This window comes from Aplysia californica, unplaced genomic scaffold (assembly GCF_000002075.1).
Source record: "Aplysia californica isolate F4 #8 unplaced genomic scaffold, AplCal3.0 scaffold00075, whole genome shotgun sequence".
NCBI classification, from domain to species: Eukaryota; Metazoa; Mollusca; class Gastropoda; order Aplysiida; family Aplysiidae; genus Aplysia; species Aplysia californica.
Genome location: NW_004797345.1, coordinates 115882 through 130419, shown reverse-complemented (window position 1 = coordinate 130419; position 14538 = coordinate 115882). Strand labels below are relative to the sequence as shown.

The 14538-nt window shown below is 41.2% G+C and overlaps 1 protein-coding gene and 1 long non-coding RNA gene across 2 annotated transcripts in view; both read left to right on the top strand.

Annotated features, from left to right (window-relative positions):
• Positions 1–1762, top strand: part of LOC118477369 — a 4318-nt gene extending 2556 nt beyond the window's left edge. The window contains exon 2 of the long non-coding RNA XR_004858327.1: positions 1438–1762. This is a non-coding gene — a long non-coding RNA (uncharacterized LOC118477369). The remainder of the gene's footprint in view (positions 1–1437) is intronic.
• Positions 1763–2095: 333 nt separating this feature from the next.
• Positions 2096–13156, top strand: LOC101859918 (60S acidic ribosomal protein P1). Its single transcript, XM_005094060.3, has 5 exons — positions 2096–2299; positions 7690–7750; positions 8497–8631; positions 10082–10144; positions 13081–13156. Exons 1-5 carry the CDS (start codon positions 2228–2230, stop codon positions 13092–13094), a joined length of 345 nt encoding a protein of 114 aa, XP_005094117.1. The 5' UTR covers positions 2096–2227; the 3' UTR covers positions 13095–13156.
• Positions 13157–14538: the final 1382 nt, after the last annotated feature.

Here is a 14538-nt window from a genome sequence, read left to right as displayed (position 1 = left end):
GAGAGAGAGAGAGAGAGAGAGAGAGAGAGAGAGGAGTCCATTTATTGGTGTAAGGTCCTAGCACAAGTATATGTATAATTTATGTTTGAAAATCACAAGCTTTCTCCTCTCTGTGCACAAAATGTTAGATTGTTTGTTATTTTCGTTTGGCCTAGTGCCCCCTCTCCCCTTTTTGTTTCATCTTTCCCATAGTAGTTGGGGACGGTGCGCCTGATTTACCCTATATCCTTTTACCGTCCGCAAAGTCTTTATACCCTATAATATTAATTATAACCCAGGTAGCCTATTGCCCAGTATTGGTTTAATTAAGGAGAGGAAGTTGCAAAAAGTTTCCAGTGTCACGCCCAGCCTCTCATTCATATAATTTCCCCAAATTACGCCGGATAATGGCCAACATAATAATATGTGCTTTAGGAAATTTAAAATAAAAACAAATTCTTAACAAAAAATAATTAAAGACCAACAAAAAGTTAATGTAAGGTAACACAATACATGGTATATTATGTTGTGGTGTTGAAATTCTCAACTGTCTTTCTGAGTCGTTGTACACTTCAGTACGACCGTCAACCTATACAGGTGGTTGGAGGGTGCCATTGGTGGGTTCTCATCCACCCCCCCTCTTTTATTTCTGTTTCTCTTACTTTTCCCCCGCACTTATGGCAGCTATATATTGTCTCGATGTGCTTCTATTCTCTTTACTCAAACAAAAGAAAACGAAACAAATGAACAAAAATAAAAAGAATGAACAAAAATTACAAATTTTTAATAACTTTGAAAGACGAGGACTCAGCATTTTTGGCTAAAACAGAAAGAGAAATTTTAAGTTAAAAGTAAAAAGCTGCTGAAACCTCATGCTTATACGTACACTACCCTATTAATAGACTTCAGGCCCAAATAAGGTGAGAGTGAGAGGTTTCGCAAACGTTGAGAGTGAGGTGAGAGGAAGGGTGAGCGAATGAAAGACAGACAGACAGAGAGAGAGAGAGAGAGAGAGAGAGAGAGAGAGAGAGAGAGAGAGAGAGAAGGGTGGGGGGTGGGGTGTAGAGCACAAAAAAAGAAGAGAGAGAGAGAGAGGGAGAGAGAGGGAGGGAGAGAGAGAGAGAGAGAGAGAGAGAGAGAGAGAGAGAGAGAGAGAGAATAAACCAAAGAGACAGATAGAAGGGGGGGGGGGGTGCCTATATTTATATTGTTTATGTAATAGTAATAACGGAGCGAGGTTCTTGTGATTAAAAATTAACAATTCCTTCCTTACTTGAAATAAAAAAATGCATAGTTGGGGATAAGACAATTAGGCCTGTACAAGAAATGAACACTGTTTTGTCATAGAAAATGGTAAAAGGGCATTTTAATAACTTAATCTTTTTCTACACTCACTTCACAATCAATTATGTAGTCGCCTACCCTCTACCTTCTAATTTCGCCCATTTCTTTCCACAGGAAGGGAAATCACTATTAGATTGCACAATAGGCCTAGATCCACATGTAAATTCAATGATCTACTTATTAGATTTTAAAAATGTTGGCTAATGAGTTTAAAAGTGTCGAAATAAAAGGCGTTCGGCCAACAATTTTCATCTGGTTTTATATTGATTTCAGAGTCGAAGAATCCAATGCAATCCGTTGTTGGAGGGGGTCGGGAAGGAGCTGTTTGTGTCTTAAAGACTTAGATCTAATTTGAGAAGGTTAGTTTTGTAATCACACTCTCGACACTGCCTCTGAACGTTGGAAATTTTGGAAAGGGGATCGAGAATGCAAAGAAAAATAGGAAACTGGAAAACCACGAGGAATGGCTCATTTAGCCTACAGGAAGCGAAGAAGGTAGCTGTAAAGTATGCCTAATGGGATTTGTCGAGTAATGGTCCAAAAGTTGAATGAGTGAGTTGGCATGTACCAAGAAAATTGTCTGATTTAGAGTTGAATACTATTTATTTTGTCAAGTTTTAATGTACTACTATTTGAAAGGTTAAGTAACACCCATGTTGTTTAATTTCATAATTCAGTACACGGAGTGAAAGAAAAAGTCTTCTGATATTCCGGTATTTTAACATTTAAAAAAATAAAATTTTGGCGGTTGTAGAGTCCTTGTACTGGCAAGCTACATTGACCACTTCCTTTTCATGGCATCACTGTTGTGAAAGTGTACTGTTCTCAACCGAGCTAAGGCCAAATCGGCGACGTGCACTGCTATTTTACACCATCCTCTAAGTTTTCAACTTAATTTGACGACATGGCCGGTAACGACGAACTTGCATGCGTATATGCTGCCTTGATCTTGGCTGATGATCAAGTTGCCATCACCGTAAGTAGACCCTTCTTAGACTTACTGTATTGCACACATGACTGATATAGATCTAGGCATAGGCCTACGTTGTCCACTGGTCTTCAATAAAACTCTCAGGTTCATGTTCCTGGATAGGCTATAGTTATTGGTCATGAATAAAGGCCTGCTTGTAACCCTTCTGGGGGGGGGGGGGGATACTGAATCAAGATTTTCAATCAACAAGCTTGTTTCGTGCTAACATTTGATTTGAATGATTTTGCCTGGGCCTGTGACTCTATACTCTATGGCGGGAGAGGGTGGGGCAGTGGGAGTGGGGGGGGGGGGGGTTTGGGGGTGGCGCAGGCTGATCAATTTGACTAAATCTAGATCTAGATCTAGAGATCTTGATAATCATGTAGAAGAAAAAGAAGGGTAGACCCTATAAGAATTGCAACAAAAATAATAAAACTTACGGGCTTCTTAGATATCAATCAATATTGGTTCGGATAAAATTGCATGTAACGGCATGTAGAGCGAGGTCGGCAGAGAGAACAACCGGATAAGTTCGCCTCAGAGTATCCCCATTGCCATTGCGATGTTACAGGGGAACAGAACAACCGGATGTGTGTGCCGGGAGGACTTCGTAACGAGCGACCACTCTGAGACAGCAGAATTGAGGGATCGGGTTAGGCCTCTTCTTTTTTGTTTGATGGGGTGCTCGTTCGTTACGGAAGTCTTCCTGTGTGCCTGCCATTGCCCTATTTCGAGTGACCAATGAACGTGCTTGGAATAATCATGCAGGGATTGGGGGTTTTAGGGGGGGGGGGGTATGCCCCCTGCATTTCACCATGATTTGATGTTTTGGCAAGCGTTTGGCAATTAGGATTGTATATTATATACCGACCCGGTAGGGGTAATATTTTGTGATTTCGGAGTTTCAGCCCCCTCTTGGCTGCTCGGGGTAGACCTTGGTTCTTCTAGATCTATGGCCAAGGTCTAGACAGACATAGTTCTCCCCCCCCCCCCCCCATCTCTCTCTCTCCTTCGCGTTCTCATTTTCATTTGAGTAAAGTGATAGCTGCCACTTTACCGCTAAATAGCAGACTCCGCTTCATCTAGATCTAGCTTTTCCCGCTACTTCCTCCTTCCTCCGCTGGACCACTGTTGGTAGCAAATTACGATAGGCTACTTTTTTTACACGCGGAAAACACTGAACCGGGAGAGAGGCGAAAAGAGGCTTGCGCATGTAACTTTCTACTTCCGTTCTGCAGTGCTTCCACTCTTCCGTACTTTCTGCCGGTTCCGTACTTGTTCATCCATCATTATCAACTCCCTCCGTAAAAAAACCGATAGTGCAGGACTGCCGAAATTCCGTACTCACCTTCGTATGGTCTTGTATAAGTTACGGATATTTACGGTAATTCTCTTGGCAACAAGTTAACGTTATAGAAACCTGCCAAATTGCGCATTTCCTGCAATCGAACATTATACCGCTATATCCCAGTCCCATGCATTTATTGCGTGTTGGTCGGCAGTACATTTTTTACCTGCAGATGGATCAAAATCTGACGAACCTTTTGTGCCAACTTCCTCCTTTCTATCATTCATTCATTCCTTTTATCTTCGGATTGTTGCCGCGGCTGGAAAATCTGCGCGTTGATCAAGACTGATTTTGATCTCAGACAGAAAATTACTGTCGGAAAGAAACTTTTTTCGCAAAGGAAGTGGCTATTCTCATCCGGGGTGAGAATAGAAAAACGATCTACCTCTCACCCCGGGTGAGACTTGCCAGCTTAGGCTATTCTCACCCGGTGCGAAACAAGACCTGCTTTTCCTCATTTTGGAATACTGTCTATCGGTGTGGATGATCAAATTGATAAAAGCCAAGAAAAAATTACGTTATAGCACAAAAGTAAGCTAATTTGATCGTCTTCAAAGATGCTATGGCTATTTCACTGTTCGAATCGAGCCGAACTACGCGGGTCGCCATTTTGTTTTGCCCAGAAGTTCTCGCAAGGTCTACTCCTCCCCTCTCTCTCTCTCTCTCTGTCTCTTTCTGAATACTGTCTATCGGTGTGGACGATCAAATTGACCAAAACAAAGTTAAAAAATGATGTTAAAACACAAAAGTAAATTAATTTGGTTGTCTACAAAGATGCTACGGTAGTGGCCGGCACTATTTCTCCGAACGTTCGGGAAAATAAAGCTGGGCACTATTTCTCCGAACACTCTGAAATCACATCCTTTCTCGCAAATTTCGGATATTATATAGATCTATAATTATAGTATAAGCTTACCAAAGATTGTTCGTATACAATATGGTTCAAGCGGTCCAAAAAATGTCCGCAGTAAATATTTATATAAAGAAATGCTACAATTCCAAACAGTTTTTCGCTACAGATATGGCGTGTTGCCTATGAAGGGTGCTGCTCTTAAACGTAATGTGTTGTGTTCACTCGTGTGCTGTCTAGATCTAGATCTAGATCTACGGAGGGTTATTGATAACGACACATAGAACTGGCATCTGCGTTTGTCACTGCTGCGACCAATGTACTCAGCCTGTATTCAGTAACAGTTCAAAGTATACAAAAATAGAAACACAGGATCCATTCACTCCAGGGCTCATGAGTCGTTCGTCTCTTTCAGTTTCCCTCATTCATTCAATTCAGGCTCAATTCCCGTGTTCTCTCCCGCGGCTCATCCCTGTCCGCATGACTTTCTTCATACCCCACCCCCTCCCTCCAGGCACACACAAAGAAAATATCATTCTTTCCTTTGCACCCTGCGAACCATGGACAATAATATAGGCAAAACACTGCCTGAGCTGCATTCCTTTCTTTCGTGAGTTGTGGACCAGGCCAGGGGGTCGGTGTCGTCGTCTTGTCTTGTAGTTGCTGTCGCCTGTGGATACACTCGCACATTCTTCCTTTCACCCGCTCTTTCACTCACACTGTCTCTCCGTCCACAGCTCAGCTCGTCATACGTTCAAAAGTTGCCCACTGGTCATGTTTAGTTAGTGTGTGTACATGATGTGCATGATGGTGGTGGGTGTTACTGAAGGTTGTCTGTAGGCGGGCTTGCCATGCGGTGTTCCTTCCCAGACCAGAGGCCAGAGGCAGAATGAAAGTTGGCGCCGAACTCTCGCAATAAATAGACAAAAAATCACGAGACCGGAAGCCGGAAACCGTTCGGAGAAATAAAGATCGGCACTATTTCTCCGAACGTTCGGAGAAATAGTCACTTCAATTTAACTTTTCGAATCGAGCAGAACTACGCGGGTCGCCATTTTGTTTTGACCGGAAGTTCTCACGCTACTCCTTTCTCTGTCTCTTTCTCTCTCTCTCTCTCCACTGCCCACATACAAAATTGTACGCTTTTAGTAGGCTACAGTTGTAATGGAACGTTTGTTCACGGCACAGAATTCTACAATTTTTCTGTTATCACAGTGTAGAATTCTGTGGTTTAGGGTGAACGCAAAATTTGTTGGCCTAGATCTAGGCTATAACAGTGAATGCGCACCGGGTGAGAATAGCCAAAAGACTAGCCTGCACTATTCTCATCCCGGGTGAGAATAGAGGTGGCCTTTCGCAAATTTTATCTAGAGCTAGATAAATATCAATGCGAAGATTCTATGGCACGTGAACGCAATATAAGGGCCGCGATGAAAAAAATATAATATGCTGATACGGGCGTGCCCACCACAGATGGGATCGGCCGATTGCGCTGATCGCCCGACTCGGTCGAACAACCGTGTTTGCTTTGAAACTGAAAACAAACACGTTTGTTTTTGAGGCGATCGGCCGATTCCGTCTGTAGTGAGCACCCTGTATAAAATCAAGAATAATTCGAAGTGGTGTTCCGAGGTTATGACAGGCAACATTCAGACATTAAAATTTAGAAAAAATGTGGGTATACTCTGCGCAACCGTATTTTGAAGGTACATCTATTCATTATTCCCAGGTTTGCCTGCTACCACCAATGGTGCGACTACAAATTAATTGAATTATAGTAGCAATGAAAGGGGAACCTGTTTTTAAACATTTCCAGCATTGGAAAGATATATGTTGGTGATGAAGTCAAACAAGACAAAATGTTGGTGAAAAAATATATGTTATGGGCTGTAGGCAATATCTTCAAACAGGCTCCCAAATGCCATTTTCTACCATCTATAAGCACTAAATTTCAATTTCTTCGGGGGCCTCGCCCCCTGAACCCCCACCGGACGCTGTCCCTGGACCCTGCTATTTTCCTTACTTTTCGGCTTCAGCTGGTGGAAGCACTGGTTCTGGGTAAATTTTTACTTTCACTCCCGCACACAGATGCACTGCTTCAGGGGGCAAACTGCAGTACTAGTACTGTTTGCTGCAGATCACAAATAAAGCCACTAAAACTGTCGCAAATCAATTATTTTCAAGAAAATTTCAAATGTAACTAAAAATCATATTATGGGTTAAAACAGGGGGGGGGGGGGGCATGCCCCCCCTGTAACCCCCCAGATTTTCTTTAACCTCAGGGGGGGCAGACCCCCCCGATTGGTCCAAAGCACGTCTATCTCGATTTTAAGAACAGTCAAATATTTCGAAAGCTGTTTATTTGCGACGGAAATGAAGTTGATATTCGTGTTCAGTGCATCAATATTTAGTAGAAAATGGACAACCGGTAGTTAAGGGAGGGAAAGTAAAAAAATACCCCGTTCTGTGCCAACCTAGCGCTAGATTCACATTGTTTATTGTGAAGTGACAGTGTCGATCGAGCATCGGAACGATGGCACGCTGAGTTGTCATTGAAAGCGGAAATTCAAGAGAAATTGATGCAGAATGCAAAAATAGAAAGAACTGGAATGAGAAAGAAGCAGAGGGTGTGCGACGTGAAAAAGTTCATTAGAAAATTGAACAAGCCGCTTGCTGCGCTTTGCGTATGGTACGATAAAGAAATCACTCAGTACAGTGGCAAAGGTGTTGCCTCCTTGATCCAATAATACTGCTCTACATCGATGCCCAAGTTAAAAGTGAAAGAAATATTTTTATGAGACAACAGCTTGCAACAAACACTGGATTTTTAGTCACCAAACTGGGTCAAATGCTTATTAGTCAACTTAATGTCTTGGGGTTGTTGTTTTTTCAAATACATTTTAATTCAGTAGCCTATGGTTAACAATTATGACAGTTTTCTCTTCCAAAACCATAGGCTAGATGTTTCAATATATGCCTCTGGATCTCACTGGTTTTACTCTGGCTTTTGGAGAGCATGCTTACACTTTCGCTTGCGCCTTTGTCTTTTCCCTCTTCTCTTTCATGTAGCCTTGTCTTAGACTACATAAAAACAAACAGAAGTCTTCTTAATTAACTACATTAAAAAAATATAGAACATTGTCTGAATTTTGTTCTTCACCAGGATGTAGGCCTAATTGATCTTATCTTTTTTTACAGAGTGAAAAAATCAGCACTCTCCTGAAAGCTGCTGGAGTATCAGTCGAGCCATACTGGCCTGGTAAGTGTTGGATTTTTTTCAACGCGTAGAAAAGCAATGTCAAGCACTCGCTGTGTGTAGGGCCAAAATATTGAGCTGAGCATGCAGTGTATGCCCTAATTATTTTAGCCTTTCGGGGTCAGTGGCGGTTCTTTTCTAATTCTAAGTATAGTCAGCAGGTTTGTAGACGTGGAGAATCTGTGTCTCTAGCCAGACAGGCGCTCTACACTTCTTTGTTGCTGTACATTCAAATCACTATAAATGATAGGAAGGAGTTCGTTGAGGGCCGGCCGGCTGACCAACAACCCCTAACAGTTCTGGCCCCCTGGAACTCCCATATATATGAAATATGTGTAGTTGCCTACATATTACTAACTTCAAATAACCCATTCAGCAATAAAAGACTGGACTAGCTGGCCTGACAGTATGTGAGTGGCTGCTTTAAAATAAATAGGTCTTAAAAGTCCATTGCCAGGTTTTTTGCTTCCTCTTTTAAGTTGGAAAGTTATCACAGAGAGAAAAACTACACCGATTCTATGTAAAAAAAAATTATAGGTTCTATGACAGTTGAGAGTAAATTAAACTGATTTCTGCCCAGTGTGTGTGTGTTCAAAACTTATGAAGTGTTTTAAGTACATGTGTCTGTAGTTCTTTCTTAAAATTCTTTGTTGTAGTTCTAAGACAAAGGAATGTCTTTTTTTATCGGGGGGGGGGGGGGGGGGGGGGCAGCTTCTTCCGTGACAGCATATTATGTTCTTTGTCTCTAGGTCTGTTCTCCAAGGCTCTGGATGGCATGAACGTGAAGGACCTGATCACCAACGTGGGAAGCTCCGCTGGTGCTGCGCCCGCTGCCGGAGGTGGTGGTGCTGCTGCCCCTGCCGCTGCTGGTGCCGCTCCTGTTGGTGGGTTCCTCTTTCTTTCCTACAGGGGGAGATAGATGAATGTCGTCTAACACATTACACACTAGGTCGCCCTGAAATTTCCCTACACGCTCCACCCTAACTTGCACACTCCAACCAGTCGTCTTTCTGAAACTATTCATTTCTCTTTTTTGTTGTTGAGATTTTTGGAATTTGTTTAGTATTTTTAAAACTTGTGGGTTAAAAAAATAATAAATGCTTGTATTCACTGGAGGTGGGTTTCCTCCCCTTGCTCAGGATTTGGGAATAGACTCCCGTGGGGGCTCTCATGGCCAAGAGCGGTGATGGCCTCTCGTTCAAAGGTCCCGGTTTCGAATCGGGTAGCAACCGAGAAATTTTCTTCTAAAATTGTCTTCACCTCCTTTCCTGCTCTCAAGCAATGTCCTGTCGTCTGCTTTTGTCTCCACTTTCTGCAGCCTTTCTGCTGCTACTCCTTGGCTCTTTCTTGCTACTGTCTTTCAGCCACGCCCCTGATCTTCTGGTGGGAAAGATCTACACCTAGCCACTCTGACAGGGCCGAAAAATCTTGGGAGGTCCCATGTGAAAGTTGCGCACATTAAAGATCCCTTGGTGATCTAAAATTCATTTCAAAATTTTCTATCGACTGAAAATGTTTAATGTCCTGCACACTCACATGACCTTATGCAATTGCAAGTGCAGTAAAACACTTGCCCCCCCAAAAAAAAACTTCCCGTCCAGACCCTTCTGAGGGTTCTGTTTTACTGGAAAGGGGGTACGAGGTGTTGTCTTGTCATTATGTGAGTGTTTTAGTGCCTATAAGTGGCAGCTTGTGCTTCCCAGGAAGTTGAAGTTGTTTCTGAATGCTATCGGGTCTGCTGGGGTAATAATATAGTTTGTAAAGTGCATAGAGAGCTTGCTGTTGAGCGGGAATTCTTACTATGCAAATGCTGCTATTATTATTTTTCAGCCATTAATATCCACTTATGTTGTAGTGGTTAATAACTTGTGGGCGCTTGGAGGTCTGGGGTACAATATTTTATCACTGTGTTTTGTCTGTCTTTTGAGACCTAGCTGTGGATTCAAACCATGTTTGTGGTATGTTTTTCCATTTGATACTGTGCATGTAACCAAATGTAACGTGTATTTCAAATGTTGCCCTGTAAAAGTTTTATTAAGTGCATCATTGTAATGTCAAGGCTCACCACAAACATTGTGCGTGTTGATGAGACAATTAGATGCTACATAAAGGTTCTGGTTATTGGACATTAATGTGGCAAATTATACATTAAATGTCACCTGCATCAGAAACATGAATATTTTGGGATTGTTGGTTTGTAGTGGATGCTGTTTCTTGTCAATTATTTTGTGCAATGTTTTAGTTTCATTCACCATGTCATTTGAAAGGAGTTTGTGGTGGTATATTGTTCTGTTTTGTTTCATTGCATTTTATTTTTTTATGTTACATTTGCAGAGGAGAAGAAGAAGGAGGAGAAGAAGGAAGAGTCTGAGGAGTCTGATGAGGACATGGGCTTTGGTAAGATCAATATCTCCCTATGGGACGGCGTGTTACCTCTAGTAGAAAAGTACTTTACAGTACTGTTCTGAAAATAGGTTGTTCTTTGAGGTCCTTGCCAGTATTTTCAGTAAACTGCAGATTTGTTCACTGAAGATTGTGAATTTTGTGAGAAGTAGTGACTCGATTACTTTTTTTCCGTAAGTTTTCACATGCGAGCTGAATGACAATCAACCTAAATGAAAACAAATACTCAAAAAAAAAAAAAAAAAAAAAAATACAAATTATGTTGTTTTGAGAGGGAATAAATGGGAGGTTGTGTATAAACTTGGTAGTCTCCAATGTTTCTCCTCTCTGTAAAGGTTGAAGGTAAATTGCATCTCTGGTTTATGTCAAGGCTCACCACACATGATTGTGCGTGTTGATCCGACAGCTGGATGCTACATAAATAGTTCTGGTTATTGGACATTAATGTTGGCAATTATACATTAAATGTCACCTGCACCAGGAACATTTGAATGTTTTGTTGTTTTTCTTAGGTTTGATTTGCAAGAAGTGGAATTTTTTTCCCTATTATTTTTTTTTTGGGGGGGGGGGGGGGTGTTGGTTTTAACTTTTGCTTCACCGTTATTCCAAAGTACATGTAGCTTATTGGTGTCATGTGGAGGATAAAATGTCTGGCAACTACTGTAGATTGTGATAGTTTTCTCAACTTTCTCTCGTCTCCCCTGGTCTTGCAGCCATCAAAGGCAATTTGTATGGGTGTCATCTTGTTGAAATGCTCAAATTTTAAAAATATATTCTGGGTGTTGGGAAGTTCTGGCCATACTATCAGGATAGTAATGTCTAAAAATTTTGTCATTCGAGTTAGTTTAAAATGATTGATTGGATAAGTTTAAAATGATTGATTGGATAGACCAATAAAAATTTGGTTGTTTCATATTGTAAGGGTATGCAAAATATTTTTAACCGTCCTACTCTAATTAAAGAGCACAGTGTTAAAACTGTTGTAGATTGTACGTTCTAACACCTCTTTCTTTTTGACATGGAAAACAACTTTCGTCTTCGTGCATCAGTTTTATGAATAGACTCACCATGTGTATTGTGCGTGTAGATCAGGCAGATGCAACATATAAAATACTCCTGATATTTGGACATGAATGTTCGAAATTATACATTTAATGTCACCTGCATCAGGAACATGTACCTTTGCGAAAGTCTCTTTCACTGCAGCTGATTCCATTGTATACCTGAGTAAGCTAAAATAGACCTGCATGTTTGCCGACAATCGTCTGAAATCCGACAATCGCGAACCGGCCGATGCTATCGCTAGGCCCACCTGTATCAGTCAATGTGCGTAGTGCGAGGCCTGGCCGACTGCCAGCGACCCCTTTTTCTCCCGTCGGCACTTTCGTTTTCCTGCCGGCGTCGGCGTTTTCCGACATAATTGTCGGAACCTAAGTAGAAATGCGAATACGAAAAAGAACGACAACCTAAATTATCTACTTTCAGTTTCGTGCTCGAGCGGCCATTTTAAATTTCGTTTGTTTACTAATTCAATTGTTCAGATCGTGTGGATTCATTCAAGTCCGACTCTCTTGTTCCAATAGAATCTAGATCTAGATCTAGATTTATATAGATCATTATAGACCTCAATGGAGGATTCATATTCCAATTCTATTGTGTCAAACCCTATCATAGGTTGTGCTGTAATTGTGGCCTATTAATATTGGTAAAAATAAGCATTTCATCAGGTGCGTGAATTATTTATTTAGATCTATTTGCGCAAAATTTTCAGACAATCTGGTTGAGGCTCACATGCAGGTCTAGCTAAATCCATCACTTTTTTGTCGTATTCTTTATTCTCACAATGTAGTGTCCAATATAAGATAAGCTAACTGTAGTAATTTAGATCACTAAAATCCTATTAAAAGTGGTGGTTAATAGTGATAAAAACTTTGGTTCTTGCTTTGAAACCCCACACACCTGCTCCCATCATAGTACTTTCATTGATTTATGTTCTATGTGTTGGCTTGTGTGCTGATCAGCTCTCCTATAGGGGGGTCTACATCTAAGCTGCTGGTAATGTGTTTAGATATTGAGAATCACTTGTCAAAACTGCGTGTGGGTTTATATATGCCTGGGGAAGATAAATGAATGAAACCTCTTGTATATTGCGCATCACTGTATTGTCAAGGCTCACCACACACTTTGTGCGTGCTGTCAGACAGCTGGATGCGACATCAAAGATCTGGTTATTGGACATTAATGTTCGAAATTATACATTAAATGTCACCTGCACCAGGAACATTGTGCTGCTTGTACTTTGTTGTAACTCTTTGTTCTCTATATTATAATATATGACACCAGCTGTGCTTTCAGACCAAATATCCGTGGGTGGTTAGGTGCTCTGGTGTGGTTTGCTCCTTCTTTCCTATAAAAAAATCTATCGTCCATATCTCCCCTCCTTCTTTTTTATGTTTGTTACTCTCTTGTAACACCTCTAATCTTCTGGCACTCATATGACCTTATGCTTTGCAGTTGCGAGCGCTGTAAAACTTCTACTAAAAATAACAAGACCAAATATCCGCATCTTTACGTCACACAACAAATGGACTGCTTTCATTGTTTTAAGTCTCTCCTGCTAGTGTTCAAATCAAGTCGCCTCAAGCCTTGGCTATTGGCGGCAGTCTGTTGAGTATGCTTTACAGAAGTCATAGAATTTCTTCCATGGGCAAGTTCAGCCAGGCTATTTGTGTAGAATCGATTAGATCTGATAGCATGTAATATTTGTACTCTTTGTCAAATTTTGACGTAAAAATGATAGAATTTGATCATAAGTTAATTTCTTATAAAATACAAAAGATGTTTTGTGATCTTTTTCCTTTTTTTTTCTTTTTGTGTGTGTGTTAATTATTCTGTGTACCACACGTAACTTGCCTTTTTTTTCTCAACAGGTCTGTTTGACTAGACTTGGGACAAGAAATTCCATAAGTTGAAACCTGGTTGAAAATAAAAATCGAAAAAGCCTAACTAGTTTTTTTTTCTTATTCTTTTGGTTTTGAATGAAGAATGTTGGACTGCTTGGAAAGCATGGGTGGTTGGCGGATGCTCTTCTGGTGTGGTTTGCTCTTTTATTTTTATTCAACATTTTTTGTCCTATACGGGTGCCAAATCTTCGGCATGGGATGCTTGGAGGGTGTTCTTGTGTGGTTTGCTCCTTCTTTCCTACCAAACATCTATCGTCTTTATCTTTCCCTCCTTTTTTTATGTGTTTGTTACTCCCTTGAAACACCTCTTAATCTTTGGCACTTATATGGCCTTATTGTGTTCCAAGTGCCGTAAAATTCTTACGGGGGGGGGGGGATCTTCGACTTTTGTGTGACTTGTTTGTTTTCAGAGCCCTAGAGTAAAGGCACTATTTGCGGCCATTTCTCACTTAATTTTCTACTAACAGCCAAATGAATAGAGAGAAGGAAAAAAATTTGGCCTGCAAACCTGCACATCCTCTGTATAATGGTCTAGAGAATTCTCTGCTATATTGCCAAGAAGGATGATTTCTAAAATACAATGGAGCTCGGATTCAACGAGAGGAGACAGATTCCCGGATTTTTTTTTTCTTTAAAAAATCAATAAAGATAACCCGGATTCAATGAGCACTTAAATCGGCAAGCTCGGATTCAACGAGGTCGCTTCCAAGGGGAACAGTCCCCACAGACGTGGCTTCGCTTATTTTTCACCCAGAACGAACTTTATCTATTCCCAAAAACCATCCATTGCACCTGCATACTGCATTGTGAACTATTGTTCACTTAGCCGATTGAATGCGACCAGTCAGCTGCCTTTTTTCACACCATCACATGCGTTGTTGGCACTCGCATGTGTCTACTCTGTCTGGCGTGTGTCGGGTCGGATGGGCGGCCTACACACGTGACTGGGGCACCAGCGGTCCAGGCGTGTAACATGGAAAGACAAACTCAATGTAATGAAATTGAACCGCTGTGGCGGAAGTGTATTTGTGACACCGAGGCTCGATCGGGAAGAATCAAGATCTAAGAGTAAGATCTACTTTCGCTTTCGTTACCACCCAGAAATTTTCCGGTAATAAGCTGTCCCCGTAGGATTGTGCGGCCGCGGCGCGTAATTCTGCAACATTTGCATAATTTTGGATTACCCGCGTTTTTTCATGTTTTTTCCTCTTTTTTTTTCACAAAACAACAGTTAATTAACGCTTCGCCATGTGACTAAAGGGACGTAATCACCGTATTAAGTCTCATTTAAGTGAAAACTTGGTTATTTCCCTTGTTAGAAGATCTGGGTTTTGATTTTGTTCCTTGAGCATGTTCAATTTTCCAATCCATCAAAAGTTGATGTTTCATGTTTGACAGGTGTCCGTGGTTTTAGTAATGTGCCAG

Excerpts from the sequence above, each read along its gene's own strand:
- LOC101859918 (XM_005094060.3), top strand. The coding sequence starts at position 2,228 with ATGGCCGGTAACGACGAACTTGCATGCGTATATGCTGCCTTGATCTTG. Across the intron at positions 2,300-7,689 it reads ATGATCAAGTTGCCATCACC|AGTGAAAAAATCAGCACTCT; the intron begins GTAAGTAGACCC and ends CTTTTTTTACAG. Across the intron at positions 8,632-10,081 it reads TGCTGGTGCCGCTCCTGTTG|AGGAGAAGAAGAAGGAGGAG; the intron begins GTGGGTTCCTCT and ends TTACATTTGCAG.